Source organism: Phallusia mammillata, chromosome 2 (assembly GCF_965637545.1).
Source record: "Phallusia mammillata chromosome 2, kaPhaMamm4.hap1.1, whole genome shotgun sequence".
Taxonomy (NCBI): domain Eukaryota; kingdom Metazoa; phylum Chordata; class Ascidiacea; order Phlebobranchia; family Ascidiidae; genus Phallusia; species Phallusia mammillata.
The window spans coordinates 8,912,505-8,933,030 of record NC_137253.1 but is presented as its reverse complement, the minus strand read 5'-3'; the positions used below and the strand labels follow the sequence as shown (position 1 = coordinate 8,933,030).

The following is a 20,526-nucleotide window of genomic DNA, read 5'->3' as shown; positions in this document are numbered from 1 at the left end:
TTGGTAATGTTATAATTTGCTATGTTAAAAAGAAAAGAAAAAACGTTTATCAATAACAACAATAACATTTTTTGGATAAAATAAATAAACAAACTAGTTACTGGTAAATAGCACATTGTGTGTTTTAAATGATATAAAGTCACAACCCCTGTTACCTGCCAAATAAATATCCTGGAAACGCCAATTACAAGTGACCATATAATCATAGGCAAAACTGGAGAAGCGTTTATAACTTTTACGTTGCCAATTGATAAACTATGTTTTCAGCTTGTGCCCTAGTTGCTACTTGCGTGGTCTGCTGTTGTCTGAGGAAACATGGCAAGAAAGTGAAGACTGAAATGGAAAAACGCATGAAAAAGCAACTGGCTCTTGAAATGGCGGCAACAAGAAACAACCATAACGGGATTCGGAGACCAGAAATGAACGTGGAGATCGGGCATTCTAACATAAGCTATGCAGAATAAATCAATTCTGCTTTGCTGTAACCAATGTTTTCTAATGTGTCCACTAATTTTGCCAGCGTTTAATTTTTTAAATATAACTATAACAATTGAACAAAAGAAAAGTATTTTTTTAATGCAGCCTCGGTTTTCGATTTGTACAATAAAGCACAAAACGTAAATCCATTTAAGGAATGCTAAAGATTGGATAAAACACAAAAACGAATAATATTGGCTAAAATGACTTTCCATGAAAACCTAAAGCTGATATCTGACAGTAGCTCACAGAAATGCGAATTTATATGTAATAACACCAAGAAATTCCGTTTCTCGTGAATTACTTCAAAACCATTGGTTTATTTCTGGGACGCTTTCGAATTTTTATTTTGGATGTTAAAAGGACCAAGCAAGGTCAATGTAAAACAATAGCACTTCAAAGCAAACACTATGAGCAGTTTCGATACGTGATAAAGTAAACAAAACGACTATAATGACGGGTAAGAAACGCGTTGGTCTATCTGTTCAAACCTAAAATGCTACATGTCTTACAAACTGTTTGTTTGGTGCCAAATTAGTCTCCAACGTAGCCGACTGTGTCCTGAACCCCTGACCCAAATACAGACATGAAATAAAAACTTGATCGACCCTGGGTTCGATCCTCGCGAAAAAAAACAATTTTAGTATAAGGTAACCAACGAAAAGACATTACATTTCAGACGGCTTCTTCAACGTATTAACATACTACTAAACACAATCGTTTTTATCAGATACAAAACAGTGATAAACGCGATTGTTCAGTTGCTGACTGGCACCAAAGCAATGATAAAACTTCAGTCCACCGGTTAAAATGCGACAGACATTTAAGCATTAAAAGGACCGTGGTAAGGACGTCCAGCAGATGTTGTTGATTTCTGAGATTCAAAATCTTCGTTTTTTCTGATTGATTTCTGGGTTGGTACAATACGGTATCAAAACAAACTATTCACATTTGCTGTGGCTCGTCCTTAACAATACCAACCCGTAGAACACTGGACTTTAGTTACGAATTCAACAAGTTATTGTTGTTGTGTTGTGTCAAATCTTTTTGTTGGATGAACTTCTAAAATATGGCGGTCTCGATTGACTTTCTGCGCGAATTGTCTTTCGCAAAACTCACATGAAAAAGGCTTTACCGTCGCATGTATACGAATATGCTTGGATAAGTCACCTTGCCTTTTGAAACAAGCATTGCATTCTGGACAAAAAACGTCCCAAGAAAGCATGTGGGCGTACCGAATATGTGACTTGACTTTTGCCTTTGATGTATATTTCTTTTCGCAGTACTTGCATTTGTACTCCTGTATGTCATGTTCTGTCATGTGTCGATCAAGAGTGGTTTTGTTTTTGCATTCTTTTTCGCAAACACTACATTGGTGTTTCTTCTTGGCTTTATGCACAGTTTTCGTGTGAAAATTCAGTATTGCTTTTGTTTCAAAAACTTTTTCACATACTTCGCACTTGCAAACAGTTCGCTTTGGTTTCTTCATCTGTGCATCTTCATCTTTTTCAAAGCCAAATCCGAATTCGGACACATCAATACTATCGTTATTGCTTTCAGTATGTATCAGCATGTGAGTGGACAAATGAGAAGATTGTCTAAATTCTTTTTCACAAATATTGCACCTGTAGTTTCTGTTGTCGGCATGAGTCAACATGTGTGAATTGCGGTCCTCTTCAAGGCGGAATGTCTTGTCACAAACAACACAGCTATACGGCTTCCACTGCTGGTGAACATTTTCGACATGAAATTTCAGTTCAGTTTCTTTGACAAATTCCTTCTCGCAAACTGGGCACCTGGTAAGTTTCTTCGAACTAATCGATTGAACTCTTTCCACAATCTCTGGTTCATTTTCCTGCATTGTTATTGACAAACAATCAGTCACACCCAGTGAGCAAAAATCACACGTCAGAGGGTGCGATGTCACTCCAAACGTGAAAACACTGCGAATACTAGGACCCACAGCACAGCTTTCTAACAGCACCTGGTGTAGCCAAAAAATTTTCCCCAACAAAAGTTCTTGCAAAGAAAGAAGGTTTGGGAAAGAAATCACACCTTTTGTTCTAACACTGGATTCCAAGCTAAAGTAATGAGCACCCTATCTGAATAAGGTGTTAACTAATTGATAAGAAACTTCTTAACACCAAAGACTGCATTGCAGCACAAATCCAAAACAAACAATGACTCGTTAACCAAGATTGCTTCTCAAAAACTTAAAACTCGTAAGGAAGTCTAAATGTGCAGTAACCTAATTGAAATGTGTTGCGAAATCATGTTGTGGACTTTGAATTATTTCCTGTCGCAGTTAATTAGGATGTAGATGTGATTTTGTGTTCTGATGTTTACTTGCATTAACAGTATGCTTTGTCCTATGAAGTGATTGCTCGTTGTTTTTGTGATAGGAATTGTGAGCCTAAAGAGCCAATCGAAGAAGCACCTGTGTACATTCTAAGCTTTTATCCGGAAGATGTATAAAACCGCACTGATTAATTTCAGCCTGGTATTTCCTTCTGTTCCAATTCTGCAATACACATTGGCGTAACGTATGGTTTGTTATTTATATAACCACGCCATAACCGTTAAAAACATAACCTAGCACAAATGCCAGTATTTACTACATCATGCTAATATTTCAATGTCTGTGCATATTTTGGGTTGATTTGAATAAAAACAACCGATATTGTGCTATTTGAAGAATAAACCTTCATGTATAACAGCTTAATCTGCTGTGTGAAAATGCATGTTAGCCCCAAACAAAAATAACACTAACAAAGCAACGAAGCTACTTGTGGTGACGAAACTTGGCGAAAGCGCATTTGCATTATTGCTGGACGCTTGCGAAGTGAAATGAACACATGACTTCTGCCTTTGTGGATAAGAAAGTCTGGGCACCATTTCTGTTGGGGTTCGGGCTTAATGTTAAATAAAACAGGCTAAAAATCAATTCACGCTTTTCGGCGTATGTTTCTCTTCGTGGTGGGCTTTTTGCTCCCGATTTCAAAGTGGTTTTGGACCCTCTTATATTCAAGTAAAAGGCCAGACAGTCACTCGGACATTTAAAATCTACACACCACGACTGATATACCCAAGCCATTTTAAATGTGTTTTTTATCGGTACAGTTACCAGGTAGCAGATTTTGTGGATTGTCAAAAGGGTGGGTTAAGATAATATGTTTCAGGGACATATAGCTACAGAAAAAAACAGATATGCAAATTTTTTACCAGGACAAATGTTAAAAGTGTATCACATAATCAGCATAAAAACCTTTAACCCTTTATTATGGAAAAAACAAAAGTTTTGATAAATTCTGGTCTAGTCTATAACCGAATATCCCTGTACACAACAGGCGAATTTAATAACCACTGACAAGTGGAATTAATCGATAGACCAAGCAACTTGACTAATTTGCTGAAGCGTTTCAAGTTGTGACTAAGAGCACTCAGACAAATTTCGTGTCATGTTATAAAATGCCCTCGAACATTTTTACCAAACGCAATATTTTGTTATCGACGAAGTTATTTTATGACAGTGGTTTGTCAACATACTGAAAAGTTGTAACCAAATCTTGTTAGAAGTGATTTAGCGTTATTTTCAAGTGCTAGGTTAGCAGCAAAAAGCCAAAATTATCGATTTCCGAACATAACAGTATGTGTTTTGTCAACATTTTGGTGAACAGAAATCGATAAAACAAACAAATTGTTAAGGATTTTGGTTTTATTAAATCTACTTTTAAAAGCCGTGTCTTGTGTACATAAGGAATCCTTGCGTTGTGCATTTCATTCTACTGATTTTGCACTATATTACATAGCAAGGGAATAGACAAGAAAGTGGGAGGATTTAATAAAATTGACAGCCGATTGGTCGAATGCTTTTGGCGTTCTGTTTGCTGTTGTTTTTTCGCTGTTCAGCTTATACCGCACACTGATAATGCTCGGGTGCAAAGCAATGCCTTCACCAATCTGAAATAGCAAGCGAAAAAGAGAATTAAACAAATTTACCGTTTTTTGAAATTTTGTAAAAAGTAGCAAAAACCGATCTGATAATTTTTAAATCTTTTTAGAAGAAAAAAACAAACAAATTGAAAATTAGTCAAATTGTCAAAACATATTTTGCTGCCTAGTTATTATTACAAAGTCGACTGACAAGATTAACTGAACAAACAGAATTGATCAAAAAGAATGAAAATGTCCGACCGGGGTAGTAATTCAACAAGTTCCAGCGACGAAAGCGACACGGCCGATAAATCGGCCGGGCATCGGGGCTGTAACGGCGCTGGAGGAACAAAACAAAGAACCTTTCGAATTCCTTCACATAGTGAAAATGTTCTTCAGGTATTTGTTTAAATTTTATTTGCCCCGCAGCCCCATTTTGTGACACTAAATGCGCACACCAATATCTCCAGGAGCTGGCCTAATAAACCTCTTGCATTTTATATGCAGTTCTGAACGTCAGTAAGGTATTTGTGGGACATTTAAAGATATGTTAAGTGCTTAATATGTAAAGTAAACCGTTAAACCATTTCATGCTTTTATCAAAAGATCAGCGTAGCACGAAAACGGTACTTATAGTTTTAAACTATATCGTCTGAAAGTGTTTCTTTTGGTATGATGCATTTTATTACGTGACAAATCCGGATTAGGCGAAAGAAACCACAAATTTACAAACCCACTTCATAACCTTGACAATTGGTTCCACTTTAACTGATAAAAGCTCTCAATTGCTCATGATAAAACAATGACATTGTCGCAACATGTCAATCATATTTGCACACTTTTAAAATGGCAAACATCCAGCGATTTATGCCATAAACTAAAAGACGCGATTGGATTTGAATCCTTTAACATGTCTCATTATAGAAACTCGGTACTTAAGTGAACACTACTTAAGTGAAGGTTTTTTGCGAAATATGTTAAGTTTGACTCGAGTATGATGGTTTATGCTTCTAATCGCAAAATGATGTTGACTTATACTGCAAATTGTGATTGACAATTGTATTCATAACCTTAATAATTTGTAGCAATACGACTTTTCTGCTAACGATTTAGTAATTTTATTCGTTACAAATTTACGACACCTTATTGTTCACAAACGCTAACGTCTAGGCATGGTGTGACTAGTATTACTGCTTGCTTGATCCCAAAACTAGTAAATTTAACATCCCTGGTGTGTCCTCTTAAACAGTTTCAATTATAGTTGAGAGTGACAAAGCCGGGTTTGCCGATCAGCCGTGAGTAACTTCCCAATGTTAAAACGTTATGGAGCGCAAAAGTGGAAGGTCTGCAAAATGGCAAAATTCGCTGCAGCTACACCGTATTATGAAGCGCTAAGTAACAGGAGCTCACAAGAAACTCAGTTTGGCGCAGAGTAGGTACCACGTCTGAGGGGGAATGTTAGTCGAGTGGGCCCCCAAAACTACCCACCTGTGTCTGGGAAAGGTGGGGTTCGACAAATAAGTTTTTATGATGCCATTAAGTTGAAACTTAAGTCACAATATTTGAAGCATACACATCTCAAACACATTTATCTTCAGGCACTGAACCGTCAAAGATCCAACGGAGAATTTTGTGACATAACAGTTCTGGTCGAGCACCAACGTTTCACTGCACACAAATGCGTTCTGTCGTCCAGCAGCACATATTTCAAAGGTCTTTTGTCCAACGATAACGACGGAGTATTTCTGCGTCACGTCACTGCTGACAGCTTCCGTGCCATTTTGGATTTTATGTACACCTCCAAGCTCCAGTTGGATTCGACGGCGGTTCACGACGTCCTGGCTGCTGCCAAGTTTCTGCAAGTCAAGGGAGTCATTTCAATTTGCTGCAGGTAAGATGAGTAAGAACACAGTAATTGCAAAATAAATTAAGTACAATTAACCTATAACCCAGTTGTTCGATTTCCTTTTCCCCCACAAAATGTTTGAGACAACTCGATATTGTTTGCCTGTCAATGCATACAAAATTGGCATTTGACACATTGTTTGCAGTAGGTAAGAGTACAACTGATGCAAGTAGCTTACATATCCTACTTTTCAAATATGTTGACAAGCTGCAAAACTTTTTATTTCATAATGTTTACAAGCTGATGGACTTGTTTCGAAAATTGCTTACTTTGTGAAGCCTTTTGTTTGTTTAAAAAAACAATTAACTGACCGTATTTTTGCAATTTATTTTGAACTTTTATTGTTAAATGTATCATACTTGATCCTTAAAGGTACTTGGAATCTCAAATTCGAACCCTGGCACGTGACTTGGACGAGCATGCCCCCAGCGGCAAAAACGCGCAGATGATTTCTGTGGACGTCGACTTTTTCCAAAACTCACCCATCTATCAGCAACAACAACAGCAGCCCCCACAAATCAACAGCTACAATCCTAACCAAGCATCCTACGTGCCTGACGTCATTATGACGTCACCACGCGCACCCTCAATATACACAACCGATCATAATGTTGCTCAGCCTCAAGTAATGCAAGCTTCACCACAGCCATTATCGTCTTATTTACAACCGACAACCACTAGTGTGTTTCCCATGGCACCAGCGCACAATACTGAAATACCGAGCCACAATGGCTACATTGCACCGAACAGATTAAGCAATATTAACGAAACTCCGCAGTTTCAGCAGCCAACGGCTTATCCTGAATCTTCAGTGTTTATTCCGGAGCAGCACCAACCGACGCATACAATTAATCCACAGCCGCCGCGTCAGATTCCAGTATGGCAGCCAAGTCAGGACTTCACACAGCAAAGTTACTTCCCGTATGCTGCGCGGGGCGGAGGAGCAAGGCGCAGTTCTTTGACCAACGCACCGAACCCGTTTAGTTCACCACGCGACCAGCTGCCATTGCCACCAATCATGGCCAAGAGGGCAGTTCCTGGGATTCACTTGTACAGCTCCCAATCCACTGGAGGCAAAGGAAGACGTCCACATCTTCAACCGCGCAGAAAGATCAACCACGGCGCAGTAAGTGATACTCGCTCTATCAAATACACCTTTCCGCAACCTTCAACCTTGCCTAAGAGCAGCACACCAAAGCCTCCAAGCGGCACACGATCTCAGCTTGGGGAAAAACCCACCCATGACCAGGTTATGTTGATGTCCTCGGCACGAGTAGCGAAAGTGGGGAGGCACCGAACAGGGACGCCCGATACTGTGTTTGCTGTCGAAGCCGAAGATAGATACTGGGGCGCAATGTCTACACCTAGACAGTAGTTTCTGGGATTTTATAACAGTATATGTTGTTCTTGTAAACAACGAATAAGTTAAATAACCGCTTTGTTGCACTGAATTCAGGAAAAACGTTGTTCTAATTTGATTACTAATTTAGAGTAGCCCAAAGGGGCTTATCAGTATTGGGATCTTGCCTAATACTTGCTTTTGTATGTTATGAAATGTCTAAAACAAGACAAAAGCAATGTACCAGCAAAAAATACCAATTCATTAACAAAGGGTAAACCACCCTGTTTTTTGTATACATAGATCATACTTTTTATTTTTTGTATTTGTATCTCTACGTTGCTCAAAAGCCCGGTCGGTTTCCCTATGGCAACGAGTTAACTTTCATTGCCTTGCTTTTTTAAGAGCTCGTCCATGTACGACCACAGTCGCCACAAACACCGCTGATCTGCCGTCTCACTTCGACAGAAAAAGTTCACATGAAGGCAACAGGAGTACGTTGCAGCGAAGAAAACATCGCTTTTTAAAACTCTAATCTCCCGTAGTATAAACCGCACTGCGCAGGCTGGTTAAGTAGAAGTAGAGCAAATGGAACTGCGGTAGACAGTTCGTACAACTTGCTGCTTGCCTTAGGGAAACCGTCCCCGTTAATAAATTACAGTGTTTCAAATATTCTGCCTTTGTGCATGTATTAAAGAAGTCCACAAAATATTTAAATACTTACTGTGGTTTAATACAGAAGTGCAACGTAGTTGATTATGGTGTTGTGCTCAACTTGCCAGTGAAATCTTACTTTCTTTCTATTGCTATTGTGTCAACCTCTTAAATTTTAGAGTGAATAAACCAAACACCTTAATAATCTGTGCATAGACAAAAATAAGGTGACTTGCTTCAAGTATATGAACCAACTTGTTAAAAAAAGAAAACAGTACGCTTAACAGCGTTAGCAAGCGAATCAAATCCCTAACGCAGTGGTGGCCAAACTACGGCCCGCGGGCCGCATCCGGCCCCCAGTCCTGTTTCATCCGGCCCGCCAAACACCTTGCCTGGTTTTTTTCCTGTTCAAAATTTAAAGGCTTGTTCAAAATTGTGGACAGTTGCATTTATCTCATTGATATATAAACCTTTTATTAAATACAAGTGTAAACAATATGGTGTTATTTATTGTTATTCTACTACAATAATATATATTTTAATAAAGATGGCAACCAGTTACGACAAATTTTACGCAAATCTCATTTAATCCGGCCCTCCAGTGGCAAGACAGTTGCAAATTTGGCCCTCTGGTAAAAAAGTTTGGCCACCCCTGCCCTAACGGAATAGCATTTTTTTAAACCACTTAAAAGCCGACTTCTACTTTGAAGTTGTGACCACCTTTTCCCTATAGGTGTTCCACAAGGACCGCTACTAGCCCCATTAACACTATCGATTTAACAATGCCAGTGTCATCACGAATAACTGATTCCGCCTGATAAACTGTTTTCAATTTCATGTTGTCTCTCTTGTGGAACATTTTGATAACCGGAAACTTGTAGATGTAGGTCGACGTTTCCGGAAGTGACGCTTCGGAGCGCTGATGCAAAATCCTGCACGAGGTATTGTGGGAAACACAAAAGTTTAAGCATTTACCTATCGACGTTTTGAAAAACCTTGAAATTATAACAAATTACAATAGTCCGTAAAAGAGTTTACCTTAATTTCAGCGACCGCAGCACTGGCAGATATGGTTGTTATTTGGTCAGTGGTGTAAACATCTTTTATGGTAGCATGCCGTTTCGTAAGTTCGGCTAAAATTGGGCTTAATTGGGATTCCGTAGTTGTGACCTAAAACAATTTTACGAAAAACAGTTTTTTTTGAAACAAAATTGGGTTAAAAAGACTTAGCGTCAAGGCACAAACATATTGAAGTGAATTATATCACATCTTACCAAACAAGAAAGTACGAAAAAATGTTGCACCGTCACAATCTGTTTAAGTCGAAATGATCTAATAGTAAGTGATTCTCCTTTGCCTTTTATTTTTAACCCAGGTTAATAATACAAACCCAGACTATACCAACTGGCTTGAATCATTTAGGATTGTAAACAGTTCACTTGCTTTAATCTTATTTTAAATTGGTTTGAATTAATCCTTTGGGGACCTATTGGGTTTAAACGAATATCGCATTTGTTCTTGCGCAGTAAAAATGGCTGGATTAGACCCAACAAACTTTGCAAGACAACATCATGAAAGCAAGAGACCTTACCAATTACCTCAATATTCATTACAGGTTCGACTAGTTGACAGTCTGCTTGTAGCAATGCGGTACGTGTACATTTTGCTGCAGCAGACGTAACAAGTCCGAGAGGGCAATTTCGTTTTACTGTCAATCCAAGTAACTTCATTTTTGCTCCCATAATAGGAAAACCATATCTTGAACCTGAATAACAAAATAAAAATTCATTTGGAAGTAATTTTTTATTATGTAAAAAAAGACCAAAACAGTTTTGGGCATAAATAGTCAACATAATCAATTTTTCAAACAAAAAAATTCTGAGTGACGATTTTTCGCTGTCCATGACGATTTGCATCGCGGTAAAGAGTAATGACGGATTGTTACTTTTTTAGGTTAGTTCAAAACGCTTACGGAATAAAGCCAAAAGTGCACACTTCAACCTGCATTAATCCTATTACTGTAATGGTTTTGCCCAGCAGGAGGGCACCAATTGACTAATTGTGGCACTATCTGTCGTGTGCTACTCTTGATAAAAAGGCAGGATTGAGGCTTTGTACATTTTAGTTAAAACGATGTTTTTCAACCAGCCACTGTGAGAGATGCCAATGATGTCGCAAACAAATCATTTTAGCAAAGAGAAACAATATCATCGTATACCGACTTGATCAGGAAATGCAGGTGCGCATGGCAACGCTTTGTTTGTTACTAGTTTTGTCCAAAAAATCAATTTCTATGAAAGCGTGATTTAGTTTTTAAAGTGTGCCGTGATAAAAACGAATTAAGTCTGTTTAGCTGCCCCAACTTGAAGTTAAAAAAACACGGTTTTCAAACAAAGAAAAAAATCATAGAGGAGATTGAGATGCTAAATTCAACAACAGCGTACAGCACGCCAAATTAACAAATGCTAATTTAATAGTCTCCGTACAATGTTTACTGGTTACCTCGTTGGCATTCCTGGTGAATTCCAATGGCTGCAGCTTGTAACGCTTGGGGGGAAACACCGGTTGTTGTGCCAAATGACTTTACGTCAGATATGATTCGGTTTTCATCAACAGGGTTTACCTGAAGTGAAACTGCAACATCGTGTTTTCTTCCTTGTATGTTTCTTTCAAAAGTTTCTGTCCAAAATAACAGTTTTGACTGTTTGATCACATGCATAGGCGCCGAGTAGGCGGTGGGGGTTTGCGCCGCCACCTCGAGTTTGTAAAGCACGGTGGCGGCCACCGTGAAAATTTTGGATAGTTTGTAGCGGTTTTGTAAAAAAACATCGTTAAATCTGAAGAAAATTGGGAATAATTTTGCTTTCAAACTAGCGTGCTGGCGATACAGCCAAAAAACGTGGCTTAAAACTGCAACCTGTTTTGGTTAGTGCCTTGTTTACGACGTCAAACACAGATTGTCTGCCAGTGAATGTTTGACCATTATTGTGTACAATGCAAACGTGTTGTAACAAATGGTTATCTCAGGTGATATGAAGAAGCAACAACTTGACGAATTTTTTTTAAACGTTGCGAAACCAATGACAAACCTAACAGCAACGTGTTGCAACTGCCGCTAAATATTGTTTTAAACATATCGTTTTCTTCCGATTTTGACGAACGTAGCATTCTACGGAAAGTTTTTGGGCTTTGAATTTAAGTTCTTGTGGTTGTACGCATATTTTACGTCCGCAAGCTTGCATTTTTGTAAAACTCGGCGCCTTTGATCACACGTATGCAAGGGTTTTAAGCAGGGTTGCCATTTCGTCCTTATTTCTAAGATTTGTTCTAATTTGGAAGAACAATATCTGAGAAAAAAATATTGTCCTTTCATCTAAGGACTGTCCTTGCTTTTGACTTGAGTCCTTATTTTCAACAATTACAAGTCAATTCCCTGCAACAAGTAAAAGTAAACCTAGATCTGAACTGTCGTGAGATGCCTGAAGTATTTTCTACGAATAAGGAGTTGATGGGACATACCGCAACTGGCCAAAAATATGGCATGTAATATGTCATAGCTCGTATAAACGCAAAGATTTGTTTAAAAAAGTTTGTTTCGTTTGATACAAAAAAAATCCGTTGTTCTTTTTTGGGGTCCATGTCAATGGCAAGCCTGGTTATAAGTCATGGTAGGCTGCTCAAAATAGACGGTGACGTGTGCCGTTTTGTAATATGTATCATGTTTGCAAGCAAAAATTTCTAGTCATTTCTAAAACGTAGTAAGAAAGTTAGCGGCACAGTAAATATATTAAGACGCCCTTTTCTAGCAGCTTATGATGATAGTACAAGCACCAACAAATCACAAAAATAAATTGGATATAATATTTCTGTATATAAAAAGGGAAAACAATAGTATTCTAAAAAATACGATTTAACGCTATTGTTGCATTTGCGGACTTTGGTAGTCAAGTCATTCTGACTGAATCAAACTACAGTACTGTATAGTCCTTAGTTAGAATTTAATTAAATAATACATAACATTCGGGTAGTGAGGTATACACAATGGTAAAGGCTAAGCTACCTTCAACTGTGGTCCTACAAGTGGGGATTTCCCTGTATGCAACTCGGACTTCACCAATTAGAGCTTTTATGCCCAATTCCTTGCGAATTCGGTCAACTACAATGTCGAGGTGCAATTCGCCCATTCCACACAACAAGAAGCCGCCATGGTCGTTAGCTTTCACACCGATTGACGGGTCTTCTCTTGATATCATTGCCAGCGCTTTCTCAAGTGCTATGAAAATAACATTACATCAAGTGATTTACTATGACACAGCAACAGAAGGACAGATAACTGAGGATTTATCAACATTGTAGCACAAATACCGTTCTGTTCTATAGATTTTGTGAGGACATTTTTTAGTAAAACTACGTTTTGTTCGGATTTGTACACGATTTAAATAGGGCATTGCTCCGCAACCTTTTTCACGCACGTTGCACCATAAAAGCTTTAAATGTTCGGAGCAAAAAACATTGTCTCTACGTTAGTAAAGGGCCGTACTATTGGAACTTTTTTGTAAAAGTAATATATACAAAAATATTGTTGTGCGTTTATGTCATTTAATGTACAAAAAAAAGTTGCAATGTAATAAACGAGAAACGTGTATACAGTGTAGCAAAGTAAAAAAAAAAACAAGTGCAGTAAATTACTATTCGTGAAAACAGCAAAGCGACTTTCACTTACGTTCCTCATACTTCATGGAATCTGCGAGAATGGAACGAAAAAAGACTGGTTCGGGAATAGGAACAGCTGCTAGGACTGCGGGAGAAGAATCTGCACAAAAAAACTGTTAGTTACTTGATCTATCATATATTCAACATTTAGTCGACGAAATGACATGTCTCTGTTTACTTTTCGAAGCACAACGCTTGTGCAAACATATATATTTATTTGTCTGCTTTTTTCGTTAAAGTACATCTTTTCGGTGAATGCAGTATTTTTGCCTTCACTAACACATCGAACGACAATTTTATTTTGCAAGCCTTCGCTGAATACCTTTATTCCTACAACTGCATGCATTATGCTTCGATATTTATTACTTTGTATTCGTTTTTAACGAGATTGCAGATTGACGAACAAAGGTTGAAACCTTACCAGAAAAGGTACGAATAAACGCAAAACAACAGATGGGTAGGAAAAAAGTATATTTAGCAAGAAGAGAATAAAATCTACAGTCAAATTTAGGTCATGTATTTGGCAATTAAAAGTGTCGATTTTCCACCAAAAATATATAATTCTGGTTCTTACCGGTGTTGCGGTCGTCATGGTGTTTCTCTGCTTTCAACTTTGCTTCATCATAAGCTGATTCGGATTCCACTATAGTGTCCCCAGTAACAGTTTGCTTCAATCCACAAACAATACCTATTGAGCCCTGCGGAATCTCACCAACCTCCTGGTATTCATCCGCGTACACCGCCAAAACACTCGACACCGACTCACTGGAACACCAAAAGGGGAAAAATGAGTGGGGTGATATTTTGTGAAATAAGTGTGTTTAGCGCAACTTTGCTAATTATTATATTAATCTGTATTTGTTTGACCCCCTTTATCCAATTTTGCAACATATTTTAGCGAATGTATTTTAATATCAATTTTGTGTCGCTGACATAGTAATAGAGAAGCCCTGGTATGAACAATATTTATAAATGAAATGCCAATTAGGGGGCAACCTCTTAATGCAACATAGTACCAAGTAAAGCAGTGTCATCCTGGTAGGAAACCACAGGTTTATAAGAAAAGGTGATCTTCCAAATTTTAATCGTGCTACTCACCGACAAGATTTATTTGGGTTATACAGCTTGCTTTTTTCTTTTAACTTTCCGCTGTAAACTCGAACAAATACAAGAGCTCCATAGCGCTTGTCATGGATAATTTTAAACGCCATCGCCACTAGATTGTTGCTATAGTAATTCCTGTAATACAAAATGTTGGCTAAAATCCTGCTTCAATGTCCATGTAGCACTGCATTACTAGCACATTATAGCCACACAGAAAGAAATTCAAACAAACTAAAAAAATGACTTTGATTGCAATACAATTCTTGTTTGACTCAATTGTGGCAGTCTGTATTAATAGTTTGGTGCTGTAACACATGTTTTAATGTAAATAAAACTGCATCAGATGATTTTGTGTTCTAGCAACAGCTCTTACTGAAATATGCAATTACGACAAAACTATATTAACTGATGATAGACTACAGGTTAGAATGAAACGTATTTCTAATTAAATTAAATGTGTGATTAATAAGAATCATATGTCTTCCATTAGGCCAGGGTATAAAACACTGGCAAGTAAAAAAATCTTATCTCTTAGTTTAGTTAAAGTCTAAAATGCTAAATTTAACATTCTAATAGTTTGCACATGATAACATAGCTTAGACTTACATGAAAGGGTGAATAATATCAGTAGGATGAGGTAAAAAGTTAACAACAGCATCTAGAAGTGGTTGAACCCCAATATTTTTCAGGGATGTTCCACATAGTACTGGAACCACATGATTGTCGATAGTCGCTTTGCGGATCCACGTTTTCAGTATTTCAGCTGGAAAGAGTTTTACTTCTCCGGCAGTCGGCCCGTCCAACCATTCATTAGCAACTTCGTCATACAACTCTGCAAGCTATTAACATGAAAAGATTTCAGTAAATAAACTAGAAGGGTGGCTTAGCACATTTTGTCATTGCACATACACTATAATCTATTATAAAATGGTAATACAATTCCTACACTTATTTTACATTGGGTCCCATATTAGCCACAGTCATTTAAAATGTTAGTTGTTTCTGCAGGCCGAAACTCATGGGTCCCCACACATGCAAAATTGTAAATACTGCATTTCAAGAGATTTCAAGAGGTTTTAGGGTAAATCACTGTGATCAGTAATGGACTTAAACTAGAAGGGTGGCTTAGCACATATTGCCCTTGCACATACACTATGATCTATTTTAAAACATAAATATATTTCCTATGCTTATTTTGTATTGGGTCCCATATTAGCCATTATCTTTTATAACCTTGGTTGTTTCTGCAGGCAAAAACTCATGGGTCCCCACACATGCAAAGTTGAAAATAATGCAATTCAATAGATAACAATGAGTAAGTTTGGTATTGCGAAGACAAACACAGTGATTGGTACTGTGCATATCTAAATATGCTATATGGAGTAAAAACTATTTTAATTAAAAAAACTCATTTTAGGGGGCTAGTAGGATAACTAATTGAGGTTCAACACACACAAACTTAAAAGTAGGAAACCACAATGACTCAATCAATAGTACTGCAAAATTTCAGTCCAATCTGCCAACGTTTAAAATTTCAACCACTAGAGGTGTTTTGAGCAACAACCGTTAATGTTTCTGACGTCAAAGGGCTGTTAACAACCCCCGAACTGCAATGGCGCAATAACGATAATTGGCATACTTTACAAGCTATCCAAATTTTAGCCAATTCTGACATTGTTTATAAACTCACCCCTTTTAGGGGGCTAGCAGGGTAAATACTAGGGTTATCCGGACAAAAAAAGTGGGACGCACATCTGCATAACTATATCTACCATCTGTATAAGTTTCAGTCACATCCATCAAGCATTTGATAGAAAAACGAGTCGGACAAACTTCGGGGGAAAATACCCATTTTAGGGGGCTAGCGAGGTAAATACTGGGGTTATCAACAAAAACAAAGTGGAATGCACATCTACATAACTATATCTACCATCTGTATAAGTTTCAGCCACATCCATCAAGCATTTGATGGCAAAACGAGTCGGACAAACTTCAGGGGGAAAAAACATTTTAGGGGGCTAGCGGGGTAAATACTGGGGTTATCAACAAAAACAAAGTGGGATGCACATCTACATAACTACATCTACCATCTGTGTAAATTTCAGCCAAATCCATCAAACATTTGATAGAAAAACGAGTCGGACAAACTTCGGGGGAAAATACCTATTTTAGGGGGCTAGCGAGATAAATACTGGAGTTATCAACAAAAACAAAGTGGGATGCACATCTGCATAACTACATCTACCATCTGTGTAAATTTCAGCCAAATTCATCCAACATTTGATGGAAAAACGAGTCGGACAAACTTCGGGGGAAAAATACCCATTTTAGGGGGCTAGCGGGGTAAATACTGGGGTTATCAACAAAAACAAAGTGGGATGCACATCTACATAACTACATCTACCATCTGTGTAAATTTCATCCAAATCCATCAAGGATTTGATGGAAAAACGAGTCGGACAAACTTTGGGTAGAAGAAAAATAAGAAAAAAAAAGAAAAAAAACAAAAACATTTTGAGTAAAATCAATATGTGTCCCCTTCAGGGAAGGGGACCCATAATAATCATGCTATGTAGAGTGAAAACTATACAAACCGGATTCAATTCAGACATTGTATAAAGTTATTTACCTATTTTAAAACAATTAATGTTCTAAAGAAGTAAAACACAACAATCAGCTCCTATAAATGGCATATTCTACAAGCTAACCGAATTTCAGCCAACTCCAACCCTCTTTAAAAAACTCACCCGTTTAGGGGGATAGTGGGTTAACTGAAGGGGTTCTTCACCCCAATGTTTAAAATATAAAAACTGCAATACCCAGTCAACAGTTCTGTAAAATTTCATTCAAATCAGCCAATGTTTTAAATTTTGACCACTAGGGGAAGTTTTAATCAACAACCCTAATGACTTGTGACCTCATAAGGCTATGAACCACCCCCTGACTGCTATCTACAAACACCTTCATTACACAGCCCACACACACACAAGTAACATATGTGGTTGCCTTTATAACACCACAGAAAACTAACGTTTGTGGTGCGCTACAACAACATTTAACGTTTTGGGGGCTAACGGGGTAAATACTGGGGTTATCTACTATCTGTGAAAGTTTCATCCAAATCCATCAAACATTTAATGGCAAAAGAGGGTGGACAAACTTTAGAGAAGAAAAAAAAAAAAAGAAATCGAGTAAAATCAAAATGTGTCCCCTTCAGGGAAGGGGACCCATAATAAACATATTAACATAAAAGTGTGACCACATATTTTTGGTGAGGTGCTGTCTCTTGCGTTAAGTTGATATGGTGAATTGCAGTCATACGCACTTCAATGAACATATATCTGCCACTCATTTAACCTTATTCCTCTGATTCTAATAATTTTTTTCTCACTGCATAGTATAATATCATTTCTAAATTTCATAAAAGAACAAGAATACAATAATTTCGTTTACCAAACAAAATACACTTTTAATGGTCTGATGCCAGTAAAAACATTGGAATTTGGTTTTTTATCCATACAATTTAATGGTTCCCTGGAACATGAAGATAGCACCATTTACATAAATCAAGTGGCATCACATTAATACACAGCTAACACTTAAGCAAAACGGACGTAATAATACATTTTTATGTTCCCATATTGCTTTCAGGCAGAAACAAACATAAAACAATGGCCAGGTATGTTAATTGAAAAACCACAAAGCATGTTTGCACACAAAAGCATAACATGTCAAACCAAAGTTACTGCCCCCTAATTAATAATGCTAGAGTGAAAGAGAGTAAAATATGTCGCTTAAAACAAAAGCATAAAAAAATAGAATTACTAAACCCATATTTAAAATTTTGACATCAAACCCTAGTACAGACTAAAATTGTACAAGGGGTTTTAAGTATTAAGTAGGCTTACCTGTTCTATTACACTTTCTCGGGCTTTCATACACAAGCTCCACTCATTATCATTTGGCTGAAGTGCATTATGAACAAAGTCTCTTCCTCCAGAATTAGATACTGTCATATTCATATCCCATTCAATTTTCTTCATATTGATAAGATCCAGGACACCACAAAACTGATCTTCCTTAACTAGTGGTACCTGCAGAATCAAGTGTATTTTCCTTGGTGAGAAAAAACTGTGTTCATATGTTAGGGCTGATTGTTTTTGTTTAACAGTTAAAGGGTGTAAAACACATAGAGAGGATCATCAAAGATTTTGTTGTAATTGACTTTAGAAACAAGGTATTTGCATTTGATACCAAGGCATTGTATTTAAATCAACTGGTACAAATATATTATATATATATAAGATTGATCCAACATAACTTTAAAGTAGTGCTGTGTATTGGTGTTTGTTTATTAACCAAGTAAACACAGAAATTAATATGTTATGAATGCACTTTGACTAAGCCTATGTTGCTTAATCAACTACCTGTAAAAGAAGTGTTTTTGCCTTCAGTTGGCTTTGTATTGATTTTACAGATGCTGCAAAGTTTGCTCCTTCCTTGTCCATTTTATTAAGGAAAGCAATTCGAGGAACATTATTTCGATTAGCTTGTCTCCAAACAGTACGTGTTTGGGCTTCCACACCCCTCGAAGCATCAAAAACAGCCACAGCTCCTACATGTACAGTGTTAATTAAATAAATTTGATGTGCTTCTGTATTTAGGTATGACAAATTTAAAAATCCAAGACACATAAAGCAGTGAAAGCTATTTTCAGATAAACATTTAACCAAATTTTCCATCGTTTTTTTTTTTAATTTCATACAATATCAAATAAAATTTTTATGTGTCTTGGATTTTTTACTATCTATTTTAATGTTTCTGCTGCTGCAAACTGCATTAAAGAAAGCATTAAAGTAAATAATAATTGTAGAAGGCAACAATTTGTACCATTTTGCCAAAATCAAGTCAAAAAAATCTAACAATTTGCACATAAGTTCAAGACAGTTTTTTTGTCCAAAGATAAATAAACAGTGCGTGTGTTACACAATCAATCAATCACTGTTTTATTTGTTTCAACGCCAAAATATGAACACCAATATAATGATCCTAAAAATAAAATCTTTCAGTACAATTTTTACCATCGAGTACTCGAAGTGATCTTTCAACCTCAATAGTAAAATCAACATGGCCTGGTGTGTCAATAAGATTGATCAAACAATCATCCCAGTTAAAAGATATTGCTGCACTTTGTACCGTAATTCCTCTAGCTCTCTCACTATCTAGGTAGTCCATCACAGTGTTTCCAGCATCAATGTCTGTACATTAATCACAAAGAATTGGTAAGCAGCATTTGGCTCTCTATTATTGATATGTTTTAAACACCGTTTTTTTGTTAAACTTAAGCTTGATCAAGTTTGCAGAATAATGCAGCTACATGTGCAAGTTGTTTTTAATTTTTGGAAGTATAGCACGAAGTATTGCCTGGTCCAGTTTATCACTTGCATTGTACCCAGTATAATTGGTTGGTCCTGTACGCAGATTCAGAGCCATGGAGCTTGATTGAACTTAAGTTTGATAGATTGATTTTTTCAGTTGCTTTTATGTGTAATAATAATTTTGTATTTTCTGGTCTATATTTGAATTTGATTAATATACTCCATAATTTTAAGTTAACATAGATTTGATACAAAATAGCAATATCTTCAGTTAAAGAGCAACCTTATTTGCATGCACAACTAAACATAATAATCATAAGCCCACCTCCCATTCTCTTAATATACCCAGAATAGAACAACATTCGTTCAGTTGTGGTCGTTTTTCCGGCGTCGATATGAGCCATGATTCCAATATTTCGAATATCGGAACTTGCTAAACGGATTTGTTTGGTAAACCATCTTTGTGCAATGGGTTTACAACTAATACTACAAACACCTCGAAGAAGCCTTTGCCACATGATTCGTGGTGTTACTGAGTAACTAAATTAGTATTATACTTAACATTTTGATTCACGTCTAGTCGTCTATCTCCTGTAAACTGTTGATTGACTATTTGCAAAGAACACTATACAGCATTACAGCTATTTGACTACCATCAACCAACAGAATGGGCACCACATGCGTCGCTTCACGCTGCGCTCATTCATCGAATTTTAGTTGCTTTCAATTCTCATTATTGATTCATTTTTCATTACTTTCTTTAGCAATATTACCCCCGTCTTTATGCAAATTAAAAACATTGCAATATTTGCAGGTCGCAATATAAAACAAACATGAAATTGTTGGTATCTTTGTTATTGTTGTTAGGTTGTTGCCATCATCTTGTTTAACAAAAGAGTACCGTACGGGAAACCACCGACCACAAAGATTCACACAAACTTTGAAAAGGCTGGTTTAGGAAAAAAGAACAAAAATTATCACTTTTCACGCATACATGGTGTTTCAAATCATAGCAAGACACC

At 37.1% G+C, this 20,526-nt stretch overlaps 3 protein-coding genes across 3 annotated transcripts; 1 reads left to right on the top strand and 2 right to left on the bottom strand.

Moving 5' to 3' along the window:
- On the bottom strand, positions 1 to 2,567 carry LOC145214862 (zinc finger protein 711-like). The gene has a single exon (XM_080083470.1). It carries the CDS (start codon positions 2,336 to 2,338, stop codon positions 1,496 to 1,498), a length of 843 nt encoding a protein of 280 aa, XP_079939596.1. The 5' UTR covers positions 2,339 to 2,567; the 3' UTR covers positions 1 to 1,495.
- A 1,998-nt stretch (positions 2,568 to 4,565) lies between these two features.
- Positions 4,566 to 7,767, top strand: LOC145212924 (uncharacterized). The gene is made up of 3 exons (XM_080081170.1): positions 4,566 to 4,809; positions 6,009 to 6,301; positions 6,689 to 7,767. Exons 1-3 carry the CDS (start codon positions 4,657 to 4,659, stop codon positions 7,689 to 7,691), a joined length of 1,449 nt encoding a protein of 482 aa, XP_079937296.1. The 5' UTR covers positions 4,566 to 4,656; the 3' UTR covers positions 7,692 to 7,767.
- A 778-nt stretch (positions 7,768 to 8,545) lies between these two features.
- On the bottom strand, positions 8,546 to 20,175 carry LOC145213844 (ribosome-releasing factor 2, mitochondrial-like). Its single transcript, XM_080082254.1, has 13 exons — positions 19,830 to 20,175; positions 19,208 to 19,384; positions 18,554 to 18,741; positions 18,035 to 18,220; positions 14,733 to 14,965; positions 14,121 to 14,261; positions 13,597 to 13,787; positions 13,033 to 13,122; positions 12,370 to 12,582; positions 10,812 to 10,988; positions 9,908 to 10,074; positions 9,348 to 9,479; positions 8,546 to 9,241 (listed from the first exon to the last, which is right to left on the bottom strand). The coding sequence occupies exons 1-13, from the start codon at positions 20,020 to 20,022 to the stop codon at positions 9,104 to 9,106; spliced, it is 2,226 nt and encodes a 741-aa protein (XP_079938380.1). The 5' UTR covers positions 20,023 to 20,175; the 3' UTR covers positions 8,546 to 9,103.
- Between the last annotated feature and the right edge of the window lie 351 nt (positions 20,176 to 20,526).